General features: G+C 42.6%; 1 protein-coding gene and 1 long non-coding RNA gene across 2 annotated transcripts; both read left to right on the forward strand.

Moving 5' to 3' along the window:
- Positions 1–5,090: 5,090 nt before the first annotated feature.
- Positions 5,091–6,762, forward strand: LOC124649161 (protein ROOT PRIMORDIUM DEFECTIVE 1-like). The gene is made up of 2 exons (XM_047188826.1): positions 5,091–6,154; positions 6,639–6,762. Exons 1-2 carry the CDS (start codon positions 5,091–5,093, stop codon positions 6,697–6,699), a joined length of 1,125 nt encoding a protein of 374 aa, XP_047044782.1. The 3' UTR covers positions 6,700–6,762.
- A 2,850-nt stretch (positions 6,763–9,612) lies between these two features.
- LOC124649985 lies at positions 9,613–12,239 on the forward strand. Its single transcript, XR_006986846.1, has 3 exons — positions 9,613–9,899; positions 11,578–12,130; positions 12,204–12,239. It is a non-coding gene; the product is annotated as an uncharacterized LOC124649985 (long non-coding RNA).
- The last annotated feature ends 13,889 nt before the right edge of the window (positions 12,240–26,128 follow it).

Raw genomic sequence — 26,128 nt, forward strand, 5'->3', positions numbered from 1 at the left:
TGTTACAAGTTGAAAGCAACCGCTGAAACTTAATCTTCCTTTGTGTTGCTTCAATACCTTTACTTTGATTTATTGCTTTATGAGTTAACTCTTATGCAAGACTTATTGATGCTTGTCTTGAAGTACTATTCATGAAAAGTCTTTGCTTTATGATTCACTTGTTTACTCATGTCATTACCATTGTTTTGATCGCTGCATTCATTACATATGTTTACAAATAGTATGATCAAGGTTATGATGGCATGTCACTTCAGAAATTATCTTTGTTATCGTTTTACCCGCTCGGGACGAGCGAGAACTAAGCTTGGGGATGCGATACGTCTCCGACGTATCGATAATTTCTTATGTTCCATGCCACATTATTGATGATATCTACATGTTTTATGCACACTTTATGTCATATTCGTGCATTTTACGGAACTAACCTATTAACAAGATGCCGAAGAGCCGATTCTTTGTTTCTGCTCGTTTTTGGTTTCGAAATCCTAGTAACGAAATATTCTCGGAATTGGACGAAATCAACGCCCGGGGTCCTATTTTGCCACGAAGCTTCCGGAAGACCGAAGAGGAGTCGAAGTGGGGCCACGAGGCGCCGCCACACTAGGGCGGCGCGGCCCGGCCCCGGCCGCGCCGACCTAGGGTGTGGGGCCCTCGTGTGGCCCCCGCGTTGCCCTTCCGCCTACTTAAAGCCTCCGTCGCGAAACCCCCGATACCGAGAGCCACGATACGGAAAACCTTCCGGAGACGCTGCCGCCGCCAATCCCATCTCGGGGGATTACGGAGATCTCCTCCGGCACCGCTGCCGAGAGGGGATTCATCTCCCGGAGGACTCTTCACCGCCATGGTCGCCTCCGGAGTGATGAGTGAGTAGTTCACCCCTGGACTATGGGTCCATAGCAGTAGCTAGATGGTTGTCTTCTCCTCATTGTGCTTCATTGTTGGATCTTGTGAGCTGCCTAACATGATCAAGATCATCTATCTGTAATACTATATGTTGTGTTTGTCGGGATCCGATGGATAGAGAATACTATGTTATGTTAATTATCAAGTTATTACCTATGTGTTGTTTATGATCTTGCATGCTCTCCGTTATTAGTAGAGGCTCTGGCCAAGTTTTTGCTCTTAACTACAAGAGGGAGTATTTATGCTCGATAGTGGGTTCATGCCTCCATTGATATACGGGACGATGACGAGAAAGTTCTAAGGTTGTGGATGTGCTTGTTGCCACTAGGGATAAAACATTGATGCTATGTCTAAGGATGTAGTTGTTGATTACATTACGCACCATACTTAATGCAATTGTACTGTTGCTTTGCAACTTAATATCTGGAAGGGGTTCGGATGATAACTCTGAAGGTGGACTTTTTAGGCATAGATGCATGCTGGATGGCGGTCTATGTACTTTGTCGTAATGCCCAATTAAATCTCACTATATTTATCATGACATGTATGTGCATTGTTATGCCCTCTCTATTTGTCAATTGCCCGACTGTAATTTGTTCACCCAACATGCTTTTATCTTATGGGAGAGACACCTCTAGTGAGCTGTGGACCCCGGTCCATTCTTTTATACTTGAAATACAAATCTGTCTGCAATACTTGTTTTCTTGTTTTCTTGCAAACAATCATCTTCCACACAATACGGTTAACCCTTTGTTACAACAAGCCGGTGAGATTGACAACCTCACTCGTTTCGTTGGGGCAAAGTACTTTGGTTGTGTTGTGCGGGTTCCACGTTGGCGCCGGAATCTCCGGTGTTGCGCCGCACTACATCCCGCCGCCATCAACCTTCAACGTGCTTCTTGGCTCCTCCTGGTTCGATAAACCTTGGTTTCTTTCTGAGGGAAAACTTGCTGCTGTGCGCATCATACCTTCCTCTTGGGGTTCCCAACGAACGTGTGAGTTACACGCCATCACCGCGCTGCTCCACTCAAGTGCACCTGGATGCTTTGCATGGCCGTGGCTGTAGTTCCACCCATCAGTTTCTTGTCTCTAGATAGTCGATTAGCCAATCTTTGGGATCTTGCAGGCCATCGAACGTTTTATATTTGTCGGGCAACTTGAAGCCATATGGAACCCGTGTTTTGCGAACTCTCCGTGTAAAGCAAGGAAGTCCGCACATATCCTCCTCGTCGACCTCTGGCGAGTGCCGACGATCTCTCCTTTCTTGTCGCGCTCTATCGACCCTTGTCTATGTCGCCGTATCTCTTGCACCACTCGATCTTGGAGGGTCTTGCACTACTACCGTAGGTCGTGGACTATTTTGTCTTGCAGTGCCTTCGGGAGGCGTGCTTGTACCCGCGAATGTTGTTCCCATGGCTCCAACTCCTGCCATGGTCATGTTGTACAATGCTTCTCTTGGATCTCCGGGAGGTGGCCTGGACGCCAGGATGAAAGCCTGTGTCGCCATATATCCAGCTTCTGGTGTCTTTGGAATAATATTCCCCCTCGTGTCTATTGACATAAAGGACATGTCGAGGTTTTGGACTAGGTTCTCCCTCTCGGCTTCAGGTATATGTTGCAGCTGAGATCTTGCCCTATTGCGAACTGCTCTGTGACTATCTCCTCCCGAAGTACCTGATTGTCGACTCAGCTCAGCTCTTCGCCTACTTGATTCTGAAGCTGCGGCTTTTCTCCTATCAAGCTCAATTCTCTGTTTTTCGAGTTCACGTCCAACACGAGCGAGTCTATATTGGTATGCTTGCAACTCTTCAGCTGTGGCGGTTATGGTCATTGGTTCTGTGCCATCAATAGCTCTTGCAACTCTGTCCCAAACTGCTTGCTGAAGTTGTACCATCTATCGTGTTGCAGGTCCGACATATTTGGTTCCTAAACCTCGCGTAAGATCAGCGGGATCGATGTACGGATTTCCCGCATCATCGAAGGCCTCTGATGTCTCCTCTTGTGGGCGACTTGCTTATACAATCGCATAGATTTGATGATATTTTGAAGTTTCACCTTCGTCGGGATTGGTGACACCGTCATATAGATCGGCGAAGACCTCCCTAACAGAAGTAGATTTGTCGACGAAGTTGAAGCTATCGACGCTGTCTGAATCGCTGCTTATACAGGAGTCCGCAGACGACTCGAAGGACATGTTGTCGAAGATCTTGGCGAGTTTTCCGCTTGCCGCGGATTTGATGAAGCGTGGCGGCGAGATCTCCTCGTCGCCCATCTCGAACGATGATTCCGAAAGATCGGAAGTGACTGCCGACGATCCCGACGAAACCGGAACCTCGAGACGATGTGATCCCTCTTTTCCGACGCGGAAGTGGAATCTTCCGAACGTCGTCTCCATAGGCTCCTCCAGATACGCATATGCATCCAAACGGGAGGGCGGGTGAGGTACAAAATCGACTAGATCAGTTTCGATCTGTTTGCCTCTGTCCAACGCGTTGCTTGCCACCGAAGACGTCGATGATGTTGAGCGTGCCATCGAGATCAGCTCCTTGTCGCCTCTAATTCTCACAGACGGCGCCGATTGACAAGGTATCGACTTGTCAATGCCTACGGATTGTAGACTAGGGTTTTAGTAGGAAGTAGATGGCAAGTAGATCTCGAGGGTTCAGCCGGAAAAGTACTCGACTGCTAGAAAACTAGGGTTGTGTTGACCATGAAAATCGATCCTCTCTTTCTCCTTCGACTCCCCCTTATATAGGAGGTGGGGCCGAAGGTTTCGTGATGTACAAGTTACAGAAACCGGGAGACTCTTTGAGTTCGTCCCGTAATAGTTACAAGTATTATTCCTAATACAACTCTATGTTTCCAAGACTATCTCTTAATTAGGCTTCCGGGCTTCATAAACTTCGGGTCGTGGGCCTTCAGTAAACCCTGGGTACCATCTTCGATAGGCTCATTGGGGATGTCTATGTCACTAGGGAAAAGGCTACTACGGTTGTGGGACAGTGGAAAGACGATGAGATGTGGGAAGGAGACAAAATCTCCGTAAGAAATGCCCCGCTGCCATCGTCAGGCGGCCACCTCTGGCGGCACGTACGTGGGTGGATGGGAGGAAGGGAGATTTTGCACCGGCGGCGTAGGTGGCTTCATTGGTGGCTCCTCGTTCTGCCTAGGATTCTAGGACCCTTGATGAATAGTTTCCTTCTTGACTCAAATCATTGCCACTAGACAATTGAAGCTATTGTTCCTATGGAAACACGATTTTGCTTGCACCATCGGGAAATCTCCGGTTCGACACTATCTAGTGAGCACCCTCACATTTGGAAGTACTTTTTTTTACGGTGTCATTTGGAAGTACTTCCTCTGTTCTAAAATAAGTGTTACAACTTTTTCTAGATACATCCGAATATAAACAAAGTTACGATACTTATTTTGAAACAAAGGTAGTACTGATTTTCGGGTGAAGTTGTATTTGAAAATTTGGATCTCTGAACAACAACCCAGAATCAGAACATAGCGTCCATACATGCATTGCACATGTCATGAACTTACTTGGATCTTACCGTTCGTGCACATGTCGCATTGAAATGGTAGAAAGTAGAAACACTTCTATTCTTAGGTGCAGCGAAAGCGAAATAAAACCATGGAATCGGAAAAGGGAGAGGCATGGCTGCGAGCGATGGAATCTGAAAAGAGAAAAAGAAACACTAGGAAAAGGGGATGCAGGGGCGACACATTCCTCCTTTGTGCGGAAACCTGCATCGAGATTTCTTCCCGAAGAAGGTTTCTCTGCCCCCCCAGATTTCCTCGTTCGATCATCAGAGCATGTAGAGAAAAAGCGCCATGGCTGCACGTTAACTAACCTCGATCAGGCCCCCCACGCCGGAGAATTCGCCGCCGACGTGGTGGTCGCCGGATCGTCCGCAGAGAGAGGAGAGGCCGGTTTCGACCTCAGTTGAGAATTGAGATGCTACGATGATCTTCTCTGAAATTTGGTGGAAGCCGCAATGCGTCGGGGAAGATGGGGAAATCTGATTCCCGGAATCGTTTGAATGCTCGTGCCTCGTTGTGTTGGGCTTCGCGACGATAACTCTTAGGTCGAGAACGACGCCGCGTCTAATTGCAGCCCATTAGGCCCAGCATTTCGCTGCCCTCACGCCGCGCCGCGCCGCCCAGCGCCGCCGACGCCGATGACGCCGCTGCCGGCGCGGCTGCTACACGCGCGCGGCAAGACCACCGCGGCGCAGCACGTGGCGGCGCGGCACCTGGACCACACCTTCGAGAAGCTAGTATCCTCCAGCCTCCCGCTCATAGCGGCGACCCCTCTCCTCGACGCGCTCCGGGCGTCCCCGGAGCCGCTCGCGCTCCCGGACCTGGCCCGCCGCCTCCCGCTCCGCCTCCACCGCCGCGGCCCGCTCCACTTCCTGCGCCTCTTCCCGCGCGTCTTCGACCTCCGGCCCCCACTCCCGCTCTCCCTCTCGCTCACCCCGCCCGCCGCATCACTCCTCGCCGTCGCCTCCTCCCCCGCCACCGCCGCGCGGACGCTGCACCGCCTCCTCGCCATCTCCCCCTCCCGCTCCCTCCCTCTCCGCGCCGTCTTCCGCGTCTGGCGCGAGCTCGCCCTCCCGGACGACTTCGAGGACTCCGTGCTTGCGCGGCACCCCCACCTCTTCCGCCTCGGCCCCAACCCCGCCGAGCCCACAACCCACCTTCTGCACCTCGTCGCGGACCCCTCGAATCTCTCCCCGGCGGTGGACAACACCTCCCGGCCGGACAAGCACGCCTTCCGGCTGCAGTTCCCGCCAGGGTTCAGGCTCACCAAGGAGCACCGCAAAAAGATCAACGACTTCCAGCTGCTGCCATACGCCGGTCCGTACGAGCCAACCGACCACAAGCCTGTCGGCACCAAGCGGAAGGTGTCGAAGATGGCCAGGAGGAAGATGGAGAAGAGGGCGGTGGGGATCGCGCACGAGTTCCTCAGCCTCACCGTCGAGAAGATGGTGGAGGTCGAGAAGTTCAGCCAGTTCCGCAAGTGCTTCGGCATCGACGTGAATGTCAGGGACGTGTTCTTGGATCACCCGGGGATATTTTACCTCTCGGCAAAGGGGAAGCGACACACGGTGTTCCTGCGGGAAGCGTATGACCGCGGCAAGCTTGTTGAGCCGAATGATGTTTCGGAGGCGCGGAGAAAGCTTGTTGAGCTCATGCTCCTGCGCCGCCGTGGGCTTGGGAACGCCAATTCTAATGCCAACATGTCTGCTTCAAGTGCCAATGCCGAGGAGAACTTTCATGATGATTTCCAGGAACTAAAGGTTTGATAGTTTGATGTATCCGAGAAGCTGGAATTCATGGATATTTACCACAACCTGTTTAAACTTGCTTGGCAAAACCTAGATGGCAAATACATTGATGGTGCAGTTCTTTTACCCAAATGGCCAAATGTTAATTAAGGTTGGAGCTTTTCCAGGGATGATATGCTCACTGTATGCTATGGTCAAATGGCATAATATGCTACAGCTGAAGTGTACTCACAACTCACAGTCTCAGGTAGCATCTCTCTGAGCTAGGATTGTTGGCAGGTCAAGATTAAGTTCAGTAGCACTTAATTGACTGGTAATACATCTTCCTACTAGTTGCAAGCTTGTTGAGCCGAATAATGTATCAGAGGCACGAAGAAATCTTGTTGAGATCATGCTCCTTTGTTGCCATGGACTTGGGAATGCCAATTCTAATGCCAGTATGTCTTCAAGTGCCGATGCCAAAGAGAGTAATGATGATTTGCAGGAGCTAGGGGTTTGATAGTTTGTTTGTTGTATCCGACAAGCTGGGGCACTGGAGCAACAATATGTGGATCATGAATATTCCTCTATGAGAACCTGTTTAACAGGTGCTTGGCCCAACCTAGATGGTAAATACAGTAATGGTGCAGTTCATTTCCGCATGGTGATAAAGATGGAAGTTTTATAGGGACGATATGCTCCCTGTATGCCTTGGTCAGTTGGCATAATATGCTATAGTTAGTGTACTCACAGTAGTATCTCGCTGACCTAGGCTTGTTAGCAGGTCAAGATTAAAGTTTAGTAGCACTTTGTTGACTGGTAATATATCTTTAATCCCGACGAAACAGTTCGGAAAACTTGTATTCTGTCAATTAAATAAGTTATATACGAGTGATGCTATTTTGTCTTAGTTGCATGGATTTGCTTTGCTATTCTTGTGTGTTTAGTTACAGCCCTAATGAGGAACATCAGTTGTTTTCCATATGCTAGCCCAGGCCTAGCATTACTTTTTAGATTATTCACCAGATTAGGATTGTTGCGGAATATTTGTATAGATGTACGTATGGAAAAGCATTGAAGTGTTGCTGATATGATAATCCACTTCATGTTTATTCGGGCTTTTGACATCTGCTTCATGGTTTTTCGGGTTATACTGAAATTTCTGATCAAGTGTTAGGCACCTGTATTTTTTTTGAGATGGAACCTGATTTCTATTGTATGGTGTATGTTCGTAGCATTGTGTACTGTATGTAGTTGGAGGGCCTCTTTTTGGAGTGCAGTGAAATGGATCCTGGTATGGAGCCTGGGTTACATGGTGCCCTTTAAAAAAAATCGAAACATGCTATTTTGATGTTTAAAAAAGATCTGAATTTTTGTGTACGTATAGACGAAGTTGATTTCTACAGACTTATAAAATTTTGTTAAAACATATGTAGTATTTTTGCCTACACAAAAATGTGGCTCTAGGTAGTCCTTTGAAAATCCATTTTTTGTCTTCGTATATTTTTTTTTTTCTGTAGGTCACAACTCACAAGAGAAAACATAATTCTTGCAAACGTCATAAATACATGATATACATTTATATGTACTTGTATACTTTTTTCATACCTTTTTGAAGTCAAAATATAAAGATATTGATTTTCTTTTTAAACGGGCTCCAGGTAGGATGTAGCGCATCCTTCTTATTTAGGTTTTTATTATTTTTGTGGCAAATCCATGTACTATTGAAGAATATAGTATAGTTGGTGCATATGATATATACTTGACTGCTCTGATAAAGCATTGTATATTTTAATAAGTATAAAGTTGGGTGGATCTAGTTTTTTTTTTAGCTTCAGATTTCGTGCTCTTCAATCTGTTCTGCTAGCCTTCTTATTATAGACAGTGCTACTACACAAGATGATCTTGCATATAATTTCGGTTGTCCTTCTAGCTTGATTATTCTTACTTCATCTCAAAATTTGTAATTAATTTAACATGGCAAGTTGTCACCAAACAGGTTTACAGTATTATACTACGGAGGAAACTGTTAAGTAAGAAGGACCTTGACTCTTATATGAAGTGTCACAGATCACGAGGTTTCTGCGGAGATGGTCTTAACTGAACCTAATTTACAGAGCCTAATGAATGAGTTCGTCATTGTTATTACCAGTTCTGAGCTGATGGATATGAATCATTATATCTCTGGTTCTTTAAGGAGATCATCAAAGGGCCTACAGACAAAATGCAGCAATTCCTGGAGAAGTAAAACCTGTAGTTTTGCACAATTAGCCTGTTTTGAGTTGTCAGTCACTCGCTCTACCAGTTCATTGTCTACAATTCAGCTTCTGAATTCGGACTGTGGCCAAGCTACTGCAACTGAAGTTTAATGTCTGTATGTGAATGTGACCCTGTTACGTGCTAAGATCACCAGTCTATAACAACGGATCTCTTGGTGGCTCAAGGTTAATTCAACATGAAGGGAGTCAATTCTGTAGAAGAAGCAAATACTGAGAAGTCTGCTCAACTTAAACTATATATAGTATGTTCATGTTTATCCTACACATTTCTGCTACTTTTATCTCAGGTATTCCCTGCTACACTCTTTTCTTGGTACTTGTTCCCCTTTTCCTCTTCTAAAATGTCGACTGCATACACAGAGTCAAGACTACTGCGAAGTTAGAAGGGAGTGTGGATGTTCAGAAGTGAAACTCTAGACTGCAGCAGCCTCCTGAAAACCTTCTCACTCCTGGTCTCCAGCCCATTGATGCATTCCTCTAACTTCTGCAACCTCTCCAATATCACCATCGCTGTCGACGGCCTTTCTAGGGGACTGCCAGGAATGGGTCCTGTGCCGATGGCCTCGATAAGAAGCTGTCGGCACAAAATTAGGCCGTCGGCACCTTGTTGCTTTCCCGTAGTGATATGTATATGATATTTTGAAGCGGCACACGGTGTTCCTGCGGGAAGCGTATGACCGTGGCAGGCTTGTTGAGCCGAATGATGTCTCGGAGGCGCGGAGAAAGCTTGTTGAGCTCATGCTCCTGCGCCGCCGTGGGCTTGGGAACGCCAATTCTAATGCCAACGTGACTTCAAGTGCCAATGCCCAAGAGAACTTTCATGATGATTTGCAGGAACTAGAGGTTTGATAGTTTGTTGTATCCAAGAAGCTGGAGCAACTAGCAAGTAGTTGAATTCATGGATATTTACCATGACCTGTTTAAACTTGCTTGGACAAACCTGGATGGCAAATACATTGATGGTGCAGTTCATTTATCCGCATGGTGATAAAGATGGGAGTTTCTCCAGGGATTATAGGCTCACTGTATTCCATGGTCAATTGGCATAATATGCTAGAGCCAAAGTGTACTCACAGTCTCGGGTAGCATCTCTCCGAGCTAGGATTGTTGGCAGGTGAAGCTTAAGTTCAGTAGCACTTAATTTGATTGGTAATATATCTTCCTTGTTGCAAGCTTGTTGAGCCGAATAATGTCTCAGAGGCATGAAGAAATCTTGTTGAGCTGATGCTCCTTTGTTGCCATGGGCTTGGGAATGCCAATTCTAATGCCAACATGTCTTCAAGTGCCAATGCCAAAGAGAGTAATGATGATTTGCAGGAGCTAGGGGTTTGATAGTTCGTTTGTTGTATCCGAGAAGATGGGGCACTGGAGCAACAAGATGTGGATCATGGATATTCCTCTATGATAACCTGTTTAACAGGTGCTTGGCCCAACCTAGATGGTAAATACATTAATGCTGCAGTTGATTTCCACATGGTGATAAAGATGCAAGTTTTATAGGGACGATATGCTCACTGTATGCCTTGGTCAGTTGGCATAATATGCTAGAGTTAGTGTACTCACAAATCACTGTCAGGTAGCATCTCTCTGAGCTAGGCTTGTTAGCAGGTCAAGATTAGTAGCACTTTTGTTGACTGGTAATATATTTTTAATCCTGACGAAACAGTTCGGAAAACTTGTATTCTGTCAATTAAAATAAGTTATATATGAGTGATGCTATTTTGTCTTAGTTGCATAGATTTGCTTTTGCTATTCTTGTATGTTTAGTTACTGCCCTAATGAGGAACATCAGTTGTTTTCCATATGCTAACCCAGGCCTAGCATTACTTTTTAGATTATTCACCAGATTAGGATTGTTGTGGAATACTTGTCTAGATGTACGTATGGAAAGCATTGAATTGTTGCTAATATGATAATCCACTTCATGTTTATTTGGGCTTTTGCTATCTGCTTCATGGTCTTTAGGGTTAGACTAGTCACAATGGGAAGTATCATACACTAGTATCATGCACATGATACTAGTTTATGATACTACCCTCACAATGCATAGTATCATAAGATAGTATCATGGTATCATCGTAATTAATGTTTTGTAGAATCTCAATACAAATTTGTGTACATGATGTGCTTGCCATTAAGTTTTCTAGTTTTACGTGCTATGATACGGTATCATATTATGATACCACTCTCATCTCTCACCTCATTAATTGATGTGCCACATCAGATTTTTGCCAACATGGCATGCATGATACTACTTATGATACTATTGTGGCTAGTCTTATACTGAAATTTCTGATCAAGTGTTAGCCACCTGTTTTTTTTTTTTTTTTGAGATGGAACCTGATTTCTATTGTATGGTGTATGTTCGTAGCATTGTGTACTGTATGTAGCTGGAGTGCCTCTTTTTGGAGTGCAGTGATATGGAGCCTGGGTTACATGGAGCCCTTAAAAAAATCGAAACATGCTATTTTGATGTTTAAAAAAAATCTGAATTTTTGTGTATGTATAGACGAAGTTGATTTCTACAGACTTATAAAATTTTGTTAAAACATACGTAATATTTTTGCCTACACAAAAATGTGGCTCTAAGTAGTCCTTTGAAAATCCATTTTTGTCTTCGTATATTTCTTTTTTCTGTAGGTCACAAGAGAAAACATAATTCTTGCAAGCGTCATAAATACATGATATACATTTATATGTACTTGTATACTTTTTTCATACCTTTTTGAAGTCAAAATATAAAGATTTTGATTTTCTTTTAAAACAGGCTCCAGGTAGGATGTAGCGCATCCTTCTTATTTAGGTTTTTATTATTTTTGTGGCAAATCCATGAACTGTTGAAGAATATATCATAGTTGGTGCATATGAATATATGATATATACTTGACCGCTCTGATAAAGCATTGTATATTTTAATAAGTATAAAGTTGGGTGGATCTAGTTTTTTTGTAGATTCGGATTTCGTGCTCTTCAATATGTTCTGCTAGCCTTCTTATTACAGACAGTGCTACTACACAAGATGATCTTGCATATAATTTCGGTTGAGCTTCTAGCTTGATTATTATTGCTTCATCTCAAAATTTGTAATTAATTTAACATGGCAAGTTGTCACCAAACAGGTTTACAGTATTATACTACGGAGGAAACTGTTAAGTATGAAGGACCTTGACTCACGAGGTTTATCTGGAGATGGTCTTAACTGAAACCGATTTACAGAGCCTAATGAATGAGTTCGTCATTGTTATTACCAGTTCTGAGCTGATGGATCTCAACAGGAAGTGAATAATTATATATCTGGTTCTTTAAGGAGATCATCAGGGGGGCTAGGGACAAAATGCAGCAATTCCTGGAGAAGTGAAACCTGTAGTTTTGCACAATTAGCCTGTTTTCAGTTGTCAGTCACTCGCTCTACCAGTTCGTTGTCTACAATTTAGCTTCTGAATTCGAACTGTGGCCAAGCTACTGCAACTGAAGTTTAATGTCTGTGTGTGACCCTGTTACGTGCTAAGATCACCAGTCTATAACAATGGATCTCTTGGTGGCTCAAGGTTAGTATTCAACATGAAGGGAGTCAATTCTGTACAAGAAGCAAATACTGAGAATTCTGCTCAACTGAAACTATATATAGTATGTTCATGTTTATCCTACACATTTCTGCTACTTTTATCTCAGGTATTCCCTGCTACACTCTTGTCTTGGTACTTGTTCCCCTTTTCCTCTTCTAAAATGTCGACTGCATACACAGAGTCAAGACTACTGCGAAGTTAGAAGGGAGTGTGGATGTTTAGAAGTGAAACTCTAGACTGCAGCAGCCTCCTGAAAACCTTCTCGCTCCTGGTCTCCAGCCCATTGATGCATTCCTCTAACTTCTGCAACCTCTCCAATGTCACCATTGCTGCCGAGTGCCGACGGCCTTTCTGGGGTACTGCCAGGAACGGTTCCTATGCCGACGGCCCTGATAAGAAGCCGTCAGCACAGAATTAGGTCATCGGCACCTTGTTGGTTTCCCGTAGTGATATGTATATGAAATTTTGAAGCATCATTTTCTCGAAAATTTTAAAGTATCAAGAATGTACCTAGTTATGTTATATTCCCATTTAACTTGCTCGAAGGGTTACTGTGGTTGTTAATAGGTTTTCTCTTGCATTCTTATTTGTAGAAGGGCATGGCACCTTACTTTGGTTGCATAGCTGGCCGAGTTGCAAACAGAATCAAGAATGGGAAGTTTGGTCTGGATGGAGTTGAGTATTCGTTTTCTATCAACAATGGACCGAACAGCCTTCATGGTATGGCTTCATAAATTTCATGTGGTTAGTTTGGACAAGGTGTATGCTTTGCTTTAGCTATATCTGACACCGGAGCTATAAGTCTCTAAGGCTTCTTTAGACTAGTCAGTTGGTACGGGACATGACATTATTAGTAATTTTATTGGTGATCTGAACCAATTATCATGTGGTATGATCACAAGTTCAGTACCGAGTAGCCAGAAATGTTCAACAGATTACAATATATGTACTCTTAATATTCCAGTACTTTTCTTTTTTACCTGGTGTAATATCCCAGGTTTAGAGGCAATAAAATGAGAGAACACCAAAGTGTGCATTGCATTCATGCATAGAAAATCCGGGGAATTTTCGCGCTTCAAATAAAACTTACCACAGTAACTGAAGTTTCACTTGACTTGCTGGAATTGAAGTAGAGCATCAAGTCAAGCGCTATAAACTTCACTATGATCTTTGTTAAACCTTGTTTTGGGTAGAGATGATTTGATCTATGATTAGATCAAATGGAATTAGCTTTACAACAACACATTCTTTAAGAATCAAACCCTAACTTATTAACACTTAAAAGTTAGCCACTATCTTTGTGTGTAAATTAATTCACTTCTAAACCTATTACCAAATAAGGTTAACCACAGGGTCTAAAGTGCATAAAAGCCACACATTCTTATTTAAATCATAACTTATTAAGTATATGGAATATCATAAAACTAAATCCATTTACATTACGAATTATAGTTCAAACTATTTGAATAAAACTAACTATGAGTATTTTGAAACTCATATGATCATGCCTAGATGAATTCAAACACCAACTATCCAAACTTGAGAAATAACCCTCAACCTTAACCTTTTTACCAATATTATAATGTAAATCCAATCAAAGATGGTGTGATGACTCATCCACAATAATAAAACCATCCACATGATATTTAGTAGCAAATGCCACTTGGCTATCCAAAAATAAATCATATGAGAGGACAATCTCTATGCCATGTGGGATGAAAATATCTACATGACTTGCTTTCCAAGCTTTGCCACCTCATGCTCAAAGGATTGCTATGGATGAGGGCATGACAACCAAGCACCTTACTCATCAAACCAACACAAGAGTCACCACCTATGTGTCATGATACTAGAGCTTGCCCAAGCCTATAAATAGAGCCACACCCTTCATCCATTTCATCACCTTGTAGCATGATACAAGGAAGAAAACACATAGAGCCACTTCATGTAAATTAGCTAGGATCAAGATGAAGAAGCTAGGAGGTGGAGGCATACCACAAGATGCAGGTTTATCAGATTTCCTGAAGAACAAGCTACAGAAGATTGCAAGGTAGAATCCCTAGGCAAACCATATATTTAGAGGATCATATCATCATATCTTGAGTAGGACCTTAGGCTAGTACAAGACATTTAGAAGTGAGAGAGATTATAGATGCTAACCATAGCCATGTCTATCCTAGAGAATACTATAGTAGTATTACATCTTACTTGTTAAAACCAACCTTTAATCTTGTAGATGAGGGCCATGTTCCATTAGTGAAACACAACCAAAGCTTATGCCATATCCTAATTCTAGTTGTGTATCATATTGGTGATCACAACTTAAACCCTAAACTACATGTGAATTCCAACCCATGGATTACTTTGGATTATAATTATAACCCTGCCATGCCTCATGCCTATTTAATACTTCAATTAGTGAAGCATCACCAAAACCCTAAGCCTTTCACATAGGAATCACTTCACATAAAATATTAAACCCTACCTTTCCATCCTAGTAGACGAAATGAAGTAGTGTTCTATAAATTAAACCATCATTAGCAAATGCATTGCTAATTATAAACATAGGATCCATCTTAATTAGATCAAGCTAAAGTTTACTAAAACCAGATTAGTGATTATAGATCTTTCTTAACCATCTTCTTAAAATCTTAGGAATAATTATTCACATAAAATCATGAACCAATCACATTTCTTTACATTTGTTAAACCCTATCCAAAATTAAATGATATGTTCACTATGCACAGGGTATAAACTTCAAATCATTCAATATAGGTTTGGTTCCCAAATTTAAAGAATTGAGATAAAACCATTAAACCATATCTACTTTATTTATACTTCACCAAAGCATCAATATAATCAAATATTAAATATTTGTTTGAACAAAACAAATATGCAGCAAGCAGCACTATCAAGTTCTATTAAGATTCACATATTTAAGAACCTGCAAATTCACATAGAATTTAAAATTGATTTCAAACAAGAAAATAGAAAACAAAACAGAAATTTAAAAGAGAAAAGAGAGGGAAAGCTCACCTGGCTTACCTGGCCGTGCAACCCAGCAACAGCCCCGAGTCGTTGGCCCGATGAGGAGACCAGAAGCAGGCCAACGCAGCCCAGACGTGGCCCAGCCCAAAGCCACTTACCGTTTCGGTCGCTTTAATATTCGTGCGAGAAGAAAAGCTCGTCTTCGTTCTCTTCCCCGGCGTCGACAGCGAGCTTGCGCCAGTAGGCCACGATCCTCGTCGACGATAAGGACGCCCCGGACGCGTGGAAGCTTCCAGAACTCCTCCCTATGTCCCTCGCGTCCGAGCCTATCCGGAAGTAAAAGATCGGCGCTTAGACAAACTCTCCAGACACCGCCACCTCTTCACCATTGCCGTCGTCGTGTCGAGGCCACCGAGCTCCCCTCGGTCTATAAATAGGGGTGAAAGCACCGCCAAGCATTCTTTGATCTCATCCACTCCTCCAGATCTTCTCTATCCCTCTCTAGCTCTCAATTCCATCCTCGCCAGTACGCCGGAGCCGAGGAAGAACACGGCGGTACGAGCCACCCCAGCCTCATTCGCGTGGTCGAGGAGACGCGCCCGGCGCCGTAGATCATCCGGGAGGAAGGAATCGTCCCGGATCTTCCTCAAGCCGACGAATTTCGCCGATCCCTTTTGCGTACCTCGCCGGTAATGGCGAAATCGAGTTCAACTCCGGCGGTCATCGACGTCGCCGACCACACCATCAACTTCACGGTGAGCTTGCGCGTCTGTAGAGCATAGTTTCGCTTCCTAGATCCGTCTGTAGCTCGCAATCGATAGTTGACCGGAGCCCGCCGCCGCAGACGTGTTCACCGGCGATGCTCCGGTGACCATTGGGTGGTGGCGTTCATGCTCGTTTGCTCGGCATCGAGTACCGGTTCGAACGCACCTAGTTAGGATGTTCCTGGAGGTCTCTAGCAGCCGTTTCGTCGCTCGCCGGAGCTTCACCGGCGTTCTCTCCGGCGAGAGCAACGTGTCACCGCCACCTCAGCTCTGTTGACTGGTCGTTGCCCGCGTGGCAATTGACTCAGTCAACAGGCCCACATGTCTCGTGTCTAGGGGTAGAAATGGACCGGTATCTCTAGTATTTTTGTTTATTTCAAATTCCGGAAAATAGTCGAAACTTTACAGAAATAGATTAAATTCATTTCAACTCAGAAAAATATGAATAATATATCAAAATGCTCACAAAAATAAACTCTATTCAAATAAAATATAAAACAAAAATGTGTGACAAAATGAAATTTCACTTATTTTTAACTTTATTAATTATGCCATTTCAATTATTTAAAATAAAAATTGAATTCAATAAATAATTAAGTTCCAAACTTAAATTTTAACTATTCAGTAACTAAGTGAAATGTTAAGATTAATTTTATTTACCATATTTGCATTAATTTAATTATTAGTGGTAATTCATAAACCCTAATTTGCAAATTACTATTTTTATTTTTAAATAGTAATAACTCAAGAAAATAGTAAAATCCAATATCATTTTGGTAGCTCAACAATTATTTACTTAAACATTCTTAAGTTAACAAGTTAAATACTTTAAAACCTAACAATAATTAGGAAACCCCGAATTCTAATTAAACCCTAACTAGTAATTATTTTAATTCTTAAACCCTCTAAAAATTAATAGCATGTTAAAATTATTAATAACTCAATTTCAAATACTTAATCACATTAGTTCTAGTACCAAGTATTATTTTAAGAATTGGATCATAATTTAGAAACCCTAGTTTTATTATAAGTTAGAATCTGGATCCCATTATTTTATGTGATCATGTCAAAATGTTAAACCCTAAAACCTTAGTTGCTTAGCACATGTGATCATGTGAGATTTATCTATACCTATAGAACCCTAATAAGAAACCAATGAATGCATGCTTATAATCCACTAGCATAAACCAAGTCACATGAGATTATCATTTCATGTTCCTATTCTTAATTAAAACCTATATGATCCACTAGTGCCACCTAGATATAAACCCTAACTTGTTAATTGAATTAGTACCATTGATCACCACTCTTATATACCATACCATTAGGATTAACCTCAACCATCAAACCTAGTAGAACCATAATGATGAACCATAGTACCAACCTTGTGTAATAATTCACAACACATGTTCCTATCCAACTAAACCTTACTTAGGAAATGATAAACCACTTAGCTTAGAAACTATTAGAGATTATTTGGTAAAGCAAATATGAAGTCATAAGTAAACCCTAACTCATAGCAACACCTTGATAACCATCCTTTGATATGATGCTTAAGAGAAACCATAGTAATAAACCTACTAATACTTGCTACATGTAGATCACTTCTACTTAAGCATTAACCAGTCCTATTAGTAAAACCTAATAGCACTTAGCTCCTATTTAAAGTAGTTCACATTCTTATATTAACCTGTTCTTCAAAAGTTATTCTTTTGAGGTACAAATGTCAATCAAACCTTAGAAGCCCTATCCTTCTTTGAAATACTTATTATCACTTAAACAACATGTTCTTCAAAAGTTATTCTTTTGAAGTATAGTATAAGTAATCATCAACCATGTTCTGTAGAACTTAAAATTGACAACTGTTCTTTACATATTATTCCACTACTATTCTTTATGTGTATGATTGTTATGATGTATTATATCACTTGTATATGCTAGTCTTATAACCAAACCCTAATAAGAACATTGATTGAGAACCATTCTAAAAGTGCAACCAACCCTAAAGAAATCTTTATAACTCATCCATCCTAAATCATCGAGATTAGGTTACGCTCGGGACGATTGCATCTCATATTATGCATTATAGCATCTTTGCCAGTTCCTTAAACATTGTCCTTACCGGACGATGATGGTATTTCAGCATTTGGAGTTATCACGTATCGAAGCTTTTGCCTGCATAATCTTGCAGTCAAGAAAGGCAAGTTCATCGCTTGCTCATGTCATTTGATTATTTTTATCAAATTATATGCAAAGTACTATACTTATCACTCATGCATTGAAAAGCAAAGTATTATTTTACAATTATGAATATGACTATGTGGTGGGCAATGGAACCATGGTATGTGTTGATATGGTGGAGGTTCCATTGCATGGGTTATATCACCCTAGGATTAATTACCAATGCCGTCCAGTTGATTCTAGCGCCGTACAAACCGCGTTGACCATGAGATCTATAATGGCTGCGGGAAGCCAGCCGTATCTTTTCCCTTCTGCACGCCAACGGATTGGTAGAGCCGGCGGGGTGTTGGATGAAGGAGATATGCCCTAGAGGCAATAATAAAGTGATTATTATTTATATCTTTATGTTTATGATAAATGTTTATATATCATGCTAGAATTGTATTAACCGAAACATTAGTACATGTGTGATATGTAGACAACAAGAAGTCCCTAGTATGCCTCTTAAAACTAGCTTGTTGATTAATGGATGATTAGTTTCATAATCATGAACATTGGATGTTATTAATAACAAGGTTATATCATTATATGAATGATGTAATGGACACACCCAATTAAGCGTAGCATAAGATCTCGTCATTAAGTTATTTGCTATAAGCTTTCGATTCATAGTTACCTAGTCCTTATGACCATGAGATCATGTAAATCACTTATACTCGGAAAGGTACTTTGATTACACCAAACACCACCGCGTAAATGGGTGGCTATAAAGGTGGGATTAAGTATCCAGGAAAGTATGAGTTGAGGCATATGGATCAATAGTGGGATTTGTCCATCCCGATGACGGATAGATATACTCGGGCCCTCTCGGTGGAATGTCGTCTAATGTCTTGCAAGCATATGAATGAGTTCATAAGAGACCACATACCACGGTACGAGTAAAGAGTACTTGTCGGGAGACGAGGTTGAACAAGGTATAGAGTGATACCGAAGATCAAACCTCGGACAAGTAAAATATCGCGAGACAAAGGGAATTGGTAATGTATGTGAATGGTTCATTCGATCACTAAAGTCATCGTTGAATATGTGGGAGCCATTATGGATCTCCGGATCCCGCTATTGGTTATTGGTCGGAGTGAGTACTCAACCATGTCCGCATAGTTCTCGAACCGTAGGGTGACACACTTAAAGTTGGATGTTGAAATGGTAGTTCTTGAATATGGAATGAAGTTGGAATATTTGTTCGGAGTCCCGGATGTGATCCCGGACATCACGAGGAGTTCCGGAATGGTCCGGAGAATAAGATTCATATATAGGATGTCATTTTATGTGAATAAAATGTCGTGGAAGGTTCTATGGAAGGTTCTAGAAGGTTCTAGAAAAGTCCGGAAGAAACCACCAAGGAAGGTGGAGTCCACAAGGGACTCCACCTCCATGGCCGGCCAGCCCTAGTGGGGGTGGAGTCCCAAGTGGACTCCACCATAGGGGCCGGCCACCCCCCACATGGGAGGTGGGAATCCCACCTTTGGGTGGGAGTCCTAGTTGGGCTAGGTTTGCCCCCTCCTATGGAAGGTTTTGGTTTCGGGTCTTATTCGAAGACTTGGACACCAACACTTGGGATCCACCTATATAATGAGGGGCCAAGGGAGGGGCCGGCCAAACCCCAAGACCACAAGCTGGCCGCCCCCATAGAGTGGCCGGCCACCCCCTCCCAAACCCTAGCTTTGCTCCTCCACTTCATATTGCCCGGTTTGCTTAGCGAAGCTCCGCCGGACTTCTACACCGCCACCGACACCACGCCGTCGTGCCGTCGGATTCAAGAGGAGCTACTACTTCCGCTGCCCGCCGGAACGGGAGGTGGACGTCGTCTTCATCAACAACCGAACGTGTGACCGAGTACGGAGGTGCTGCCCGTTCGTGGCGCCGGAACCGATCGTGATCAAGATCTTCTACGCGCTTTTGCAAGCGGCAAGTGAACGTCTACCGCAGCAACAAGAGCCTCATCTTGTAGGCTTTGGAATCTCTTCAAGGGTGAGACTCGATACCCCCTCGTTGCTACCGTCTTCTAGATTGCATCTTGGCTTGGATTGCGTGTTCGCGGTAGGAAAATTTTTGTTTTCTATGCAACGTTATCCTACAAAGTGGTATCGCAGCCGTGTCTATGCATAGATGGTTGCACGAGTAGAACACAATGGTTTGTGGGCGTTGATGCTCTTGTTATCTTTAGTTGAGTACTTTGCATCTTTATGGCATAGTGGGATGAAGCGGCTCGGACTAACTTTACATGACCGCGTTCATGAGACTTGTTCCTCGTTCGACATGCAACTTGTATTGCATAAGAGGCTTTGCGGGTGTCTCGTCTCTCCTACTATAGTAAAGATTCAATTTACTCTTCTATTGACAACATTAGTATCAACGTTGTGGTTCATGTTCGTAGGTAGATTAGATCTATATCGAAAAACCCTAAACCACGTAAAATATGCAAACCAAATTAGAGAGCGTCTAACTTGTTTTTGCAGGGTTTGGTGATGTGATATGGCCATAATGTGATGATGAATATGTATGAGATGATCATTATTGTATTGTGGCAACCGGCAGGAGCCTTATGGTTGTCTTTAAATTTCATGTTGAGTAGTATTTCAAAGTAGTTGTAATAGTTGCTACATGGAGGACAATCATGAAGACGGCGCCATTGACCTTGGTGCTTCGCCGACGATGATGGAGTTCATGCCCGAAGATGATGGAGATCATGTCCGTGCTTTGGAGATGAAGATCAAAGGCGCAAAGACAAAAGGGCCATATCATATCACATATGAACTCGCATGTGATGTTAATCCTTTTATGCATCTTATTTTGCTTAGATCGCGACGGTAGCATTATAAGATGATCCCTCACTAAAATCTCAAGATAATAAAGTGTTCATCCTTAGTAGCACCGTTATCAAGTCTTGTCGTTTCGAAGCATCTCGTGATGATCGGGTGTGATAGATTCAATAAGTACATACAACGGGTGCAAGACAGCTTTTGCACATGCGGATACTAAGGTGGCCTTGACGAGCCTAGCATGTACAGTACATGGTCTCGGAACACATGATACCGAAAGGTAGAGCATGAATCATATGGTTGATATGATGAACACTTTGAGTGTTCGCCAATGAAATCACACCTTTTCTCGTGATGATCGGGTTTAGGTGCGGTGGATTTGGTTCGTGTGATCACTAAGACAATGCGAGGGATATTGTTTTGAGTGGGAGTTCATCTAGATTTTTAATTATGTAGAATTAAAATTTGAACTCAATTTGTCATAAACTTAGTCTAAACTATTGCAAATATATGTTGTAGAGATGGCGTCCCCAATCAATTTTAACCAGTTCCTAGAGAAAGAAAAGCTTAAGAGCAACGGTAGCAACTTCACCGACCGGTTCCGTCATGTGAGGATCTTCCTCTCTGGCGGAAATCTGCAATATGTGCTTGATGCACCGCTAGGTGACCCTCCTGCAGAAACTGAAACCGATGAAGTAAAAGCTGTTTACGCGACTCGGAAAACTCGGTACTCTCAAGTTCAGTGTGCCATCTTATGCGATCCGGAATCCGATCTTCAAAAACGTTTTGAGCACCACGATCCTCATGAGTTGATGAAAGAGTTGAAGACTATTTTTGAGACTCATGCGGCCGTGGAATGCTATGAAGCATCGAAACAATTTTTCAGCTGTATGATGGAAGAAGGCAGCTCCGTTAGTGAGCACATGCTCGCCATGACCGGGCATGCGAAGAAACTCAGTGACTTGGGAATAGTGATTCCTAATAGACTGGGGATTAATCGTGTCCTTCAATCACTGCCACCAAGTTACAAGAACTTTGTGATGAACTACAATATGCAGAACATGAACAAGGAGTTACCTGAACTCTTTGGCATGCTAAAAGCTGCTGAGATTGAGATCAAGAAAGAGCACCAAGTGTTGATGGTCAACAAGACCACCAGTTTCAAGAAACAGGGCAAGTCTAAGGGAAAATTCAAGAAGGGTGGCAAGAAAGCTGCCACGCCTCCTGTGAAACCTAAGAACGGCCCTAAGCCCGATGCTGAGTGCTATTACTGCAAGGAGAAGGGACACCGGAAGCGTAATTGCTCCAAGTATCCGGCTGATCCGAAGAGCGGCCTTGTCAAGAAGAAGAAAGAAGGTATATATGATATACATGTTATAGATGTTCATTTCACTGGTTCTCGTTCTAGTACCTGGGTATTTGATACTCGGTTCGGTTGCTCATATTTGTAACTCGAAACAAGAACTAAAGAATAAACGACAACCGCTGAAGGATGAAGTGACGATGCGCGTTGGAAACGGATCCAAGGTCAATGTGATCGCAATCGGCACACTTCCTCTACATCTACCTTCGGGATTAGTTTTAAGCCTAAATAATTGTTATTATGTACCTGCGTTGAGCATGAACATTATATCCGGATCTTGTTTAATGCAAGACGGTTATTCATTCAAGTCCGAGAATAATGGTTGTTCTATTTTTATGAATAATATCTTTTATGGTCGAGCACCACAAAAGAATGGCTTATTTCTCGTTAGATCTCGATAGTAGTGATACGCATATACATAACATTGATGCTAAGCGAATTAAATTGAATGATAATTCTACTTATATGTGGCACTCGTCGTCTTGGTCATATTGGAGTGAAACGCATGAAGAAACTCCATACCGATGGATTACTAGAATCACTTGACTTTGAGTCACTTGATAGATGCGAAGCATGTCCGATGGGAAAAATGACTAAGACTCCATTTTCTCGGTATGATGGAGCGAGCTACCGACTTATTGGAAATCATACATACCGATGTGTGCGGACCAATGAGCGTAGCATCGCGCGGTGGTTATCGTTATGTTCTAACCTTCACAGATGATCCGAGTAGATATGGGTATATCTATTTCATGAAACATAAATCCGAAACTTTCGAGAAGTTTAAGGAATTCCAAAGTGAAGTAGAAAATCAACGTAACAAGAAGATTAAATTTCTACGATCCGATCGTGGAGGTGAATATCCGAGTTATGAGTTTGGCATGCATTTAAAGAAATGCGGAATACTTTCACAATTGACACCACCGGGAACACCACAACGAAACGGTGTGTCCGAACGTCGTAATCGAACTCTCTTAGATATGGTTCGTTCTATGATGTCTCTTACTGATTTGCCGTTATCTTTTTGGAGTTATGCATTAGAGACAGCCGCATTCACTTTAAATAGAGCACCATCAAAATCCGTAGAAACGACACCGTATGAATTATGGTTTAATAAGAAACCTAAGCTCGTCGTTCCCGAAAGTTTGGGGTTGCGAAGCCTATGTAAAAAAGTTACAACCGGACAAGCTAGAACCCAAAGCGGAGAAATGCGTCTTCATAGGATACCCTAAGGAAACTATAGGGTACACTTTCTATCACAGATCCGAAGGCAAAATCTTTGTTGCTAAGAACGGAACCTTTCTTGAGAAAGAATTTCTCACTAAAGAAGTGACTCGGAAGAAAAGTAGAACTCGATGAGATTGATGAATCTATACTCGTTGATCGTAGTAGCGCAATGACGGAAGTTGTACCTGTACCGCCTACACCGGCAATCGAAGAAGCAAATGATAATGATCATGAAACTTCGAACGAGGAAACTATCGAACCTCGCAGATCGACAAGGGAACGTACCACTCCCGATTGGTTTGATCCTTGTCTAAATGTCATGATTGTGGATAACAATGATGAGGACCCCGCGACGTATGAAGAAGCGATGATGAGCCCAGATTCCAACAAATGGCAAGAAGCCATGAAATCCGAAATGGGATCCATGTATGATAACAAAGTATGGACTTTGGTAGACTTACCCGAGAGCCGAAAGGCTGTCGAGAATAAATGGATCTTCAAGAGAAAAACAGATGCCGATGGTAATATTACCGTCTATAAAGCTCGACTTGTCGCAAAGGGTTTCCGACAAATTCAAGGAGTTGACTACGATGAGACTTTCTCACCGGTAGCGAAGCTAAAATCTGTGAGGATTTTGTTAGCAATAGCTGCATTTTTCGATTATGAGATTTGGCGTATGGATGTCAAAACGGCGTTCCTTAATGGAGACATTGAGGAAGAGTTGTATATGGTACAACCCAAAGGTTTTGTCGATCCTAAAAATGCCGACAAAGTATGCAAACTTCAGCGTTCAATCTATGGACTCGAAGCAAGCATCAAGAAGTTGGAACCGACGCTTTGATAAGGTGATCAAAGACTTCGGGTTTATACGAGTGTCATGGAGAGGCCTCGTATTTACAAGAAAGTGAGTGGGAGCTCCGTAGCATTCCCGATATTATATGTAGATGACATATTATTGATCGGGAATGATATAGAACTATTAAGCAGTGTTAAGGGTTATTTGAATAATAGTTTTTCAATGAAAGACCTTGGTGAAGCATCATATATATTAGGCATCAAGATTTATAGAGATAGATCAAGACGCCTAATAGGGCTATCACAGAGTACATATCTCGGACAAGATTCTAAAGAAATTTAGAATGGACGAAAGTAAGAAAGGGTTCTTACCTATGTTACCGTGCAAGGTATTGAGTAAGACTCAAGGACCGGCTACGGCAGTAAGAAAGAGAAAGGATGAATAATATCCCCTATGCCTCGGCAGATAGGATCTATCATGTATGCCATGCTATGTACTAGACCGGATATAGCACATGCCGTTAGTTTGACTAGCAGTATATCAAAGTGATCCAGGAATGGAACACTGGACAGCGGTCAAGAATATCCCGAAGTACTTGAAAAGAACTAAGGATATGTTTCTTTGTTATGGAGGTGACCAAGAGCTCGTTGTAAACGGTTACACCGATGCAAGTTGGAACACTGATCCTGATGACTCTAAGTCACAATCTGGGTACGTGTTTATATTGAATGGTGCTGCAGTAAGCCGGGCAAGCTCGAAGCGATGCACGGTGGCGAAGTCTTCAACAGAATCGGAGTACATAGCGGCTTCGGAGGCTTCATCGAAGCGGTATGGATGAAGAGGTTCATTGTAGAGCTCGGTGTGGTTCCTAGTGCATTGGACCCATTAATCATTTATCGTGATAACATGGGTGCCATCGCCAATGCACAAGAACCAAGGTCACACAAGAGGCCGAAGCATATCAAGCTGCGTTACCACTCGATTCGCGAGTACATCGAAGATGGAGAAGTAAAGATTTGCAAAGTACACACCGATCCGAATGTAGCAGATCCGTTGACTAAAGCTCTCCCTAGGGCAAAGCATGACCAACACCGTAATGCCATGGGTGTTAGGTATATTACTATGTTATTGACTCTAGTGCAAGTGGGAGATCGAAGGAGATATGCCCTAGAGGCAATAATAAAGTGGTTATTATTTATATCTTTATGTTTATGATAAATGTTTATATATCATGCTAGAATTGTATTAACCGAAACATTAGTACATGTGTGATATGTAGACAACAAGAAGTCCCTAGTATGCCTCTTAAAACTAGCTTGTTGATTAATGGATGATTAGTTTCATAATCATGAACATTGGATGTTATTAATAACAAGGTTATATCATTATATGAATGATGTAATGGACACACCCAATTAAGCGTAGCATAAGATCTCGTCATTAAGTTATTTGCTATAAGCTTTCGATTCATAGTTACCTAGTCCTTATGACCATGAGATCATGTAAATCACTTATACCGGAAAGGTACTTTGATTACACCAAACACCACTCGCGTAAATGGGTGGCTATAAAGGTGGGATTAAGTATCCGGAAAGTATGAGTTGAGGCATATGGATCAATAGTGGGATTTGTCCATCCCGATGACGGATAGATATACTCGGGCCCTCTCGGTGGAATGTCGTCTAATGTCTTGCAAGCATATGAATGAGTTCATAAGAGACCACATACCACGGTACGAGTAAAGAGTACTTGTCAGAGACGAGGTTGAACAAGGTATAGAGTGATACCGAAGATCAAACCTCGGACAAGTAAAATATCGCGAGACAAAGGGAATTGGTAATGTATGTGAATGGTTCATTCGATCACTAAAGTCATCGTTGAATATGTGGGAGCCATTATGGATCTCCGGATCCCGCTATTGGTTATTGGTCGGAGTGAGCACTCAACCATGTCCGCATAGTT

This window comes from Lolium rigidum, chromosome 4 (assembly GCF_022539505.1).
Source record: "Lolium rigidum isolate FL_2022 chromosome 4, APGP_CSIRO_Lrig_0.1, whole genome shotgun sequence".
Classification (NCBI taxonomy): Eukaryota; Viridiplantae; Streptophyta; class Magnoliopsida; order Poales; family Poaceae; genus Lolium; species Lolium rigidum.

What these genes read in the sequence shown, in the direction of transcription:
- LOC124649161 (XM_047188826.1), top strand. Translation starts at nt 5,091, where the DNA reads ATGACGCCGCTGCCGGCGCGGCTGCTACACGCGCGCGGCAAGACCACC. An exon ending in GCCAATTCTAATGCCAACAT is followed by an intron (nt 6,155 to 6,638) that starts GTCTGCTTCAAG and finishes TTCTAATGCCAG; the next exon opens with TATGTCTTCAAGTGCCGATG.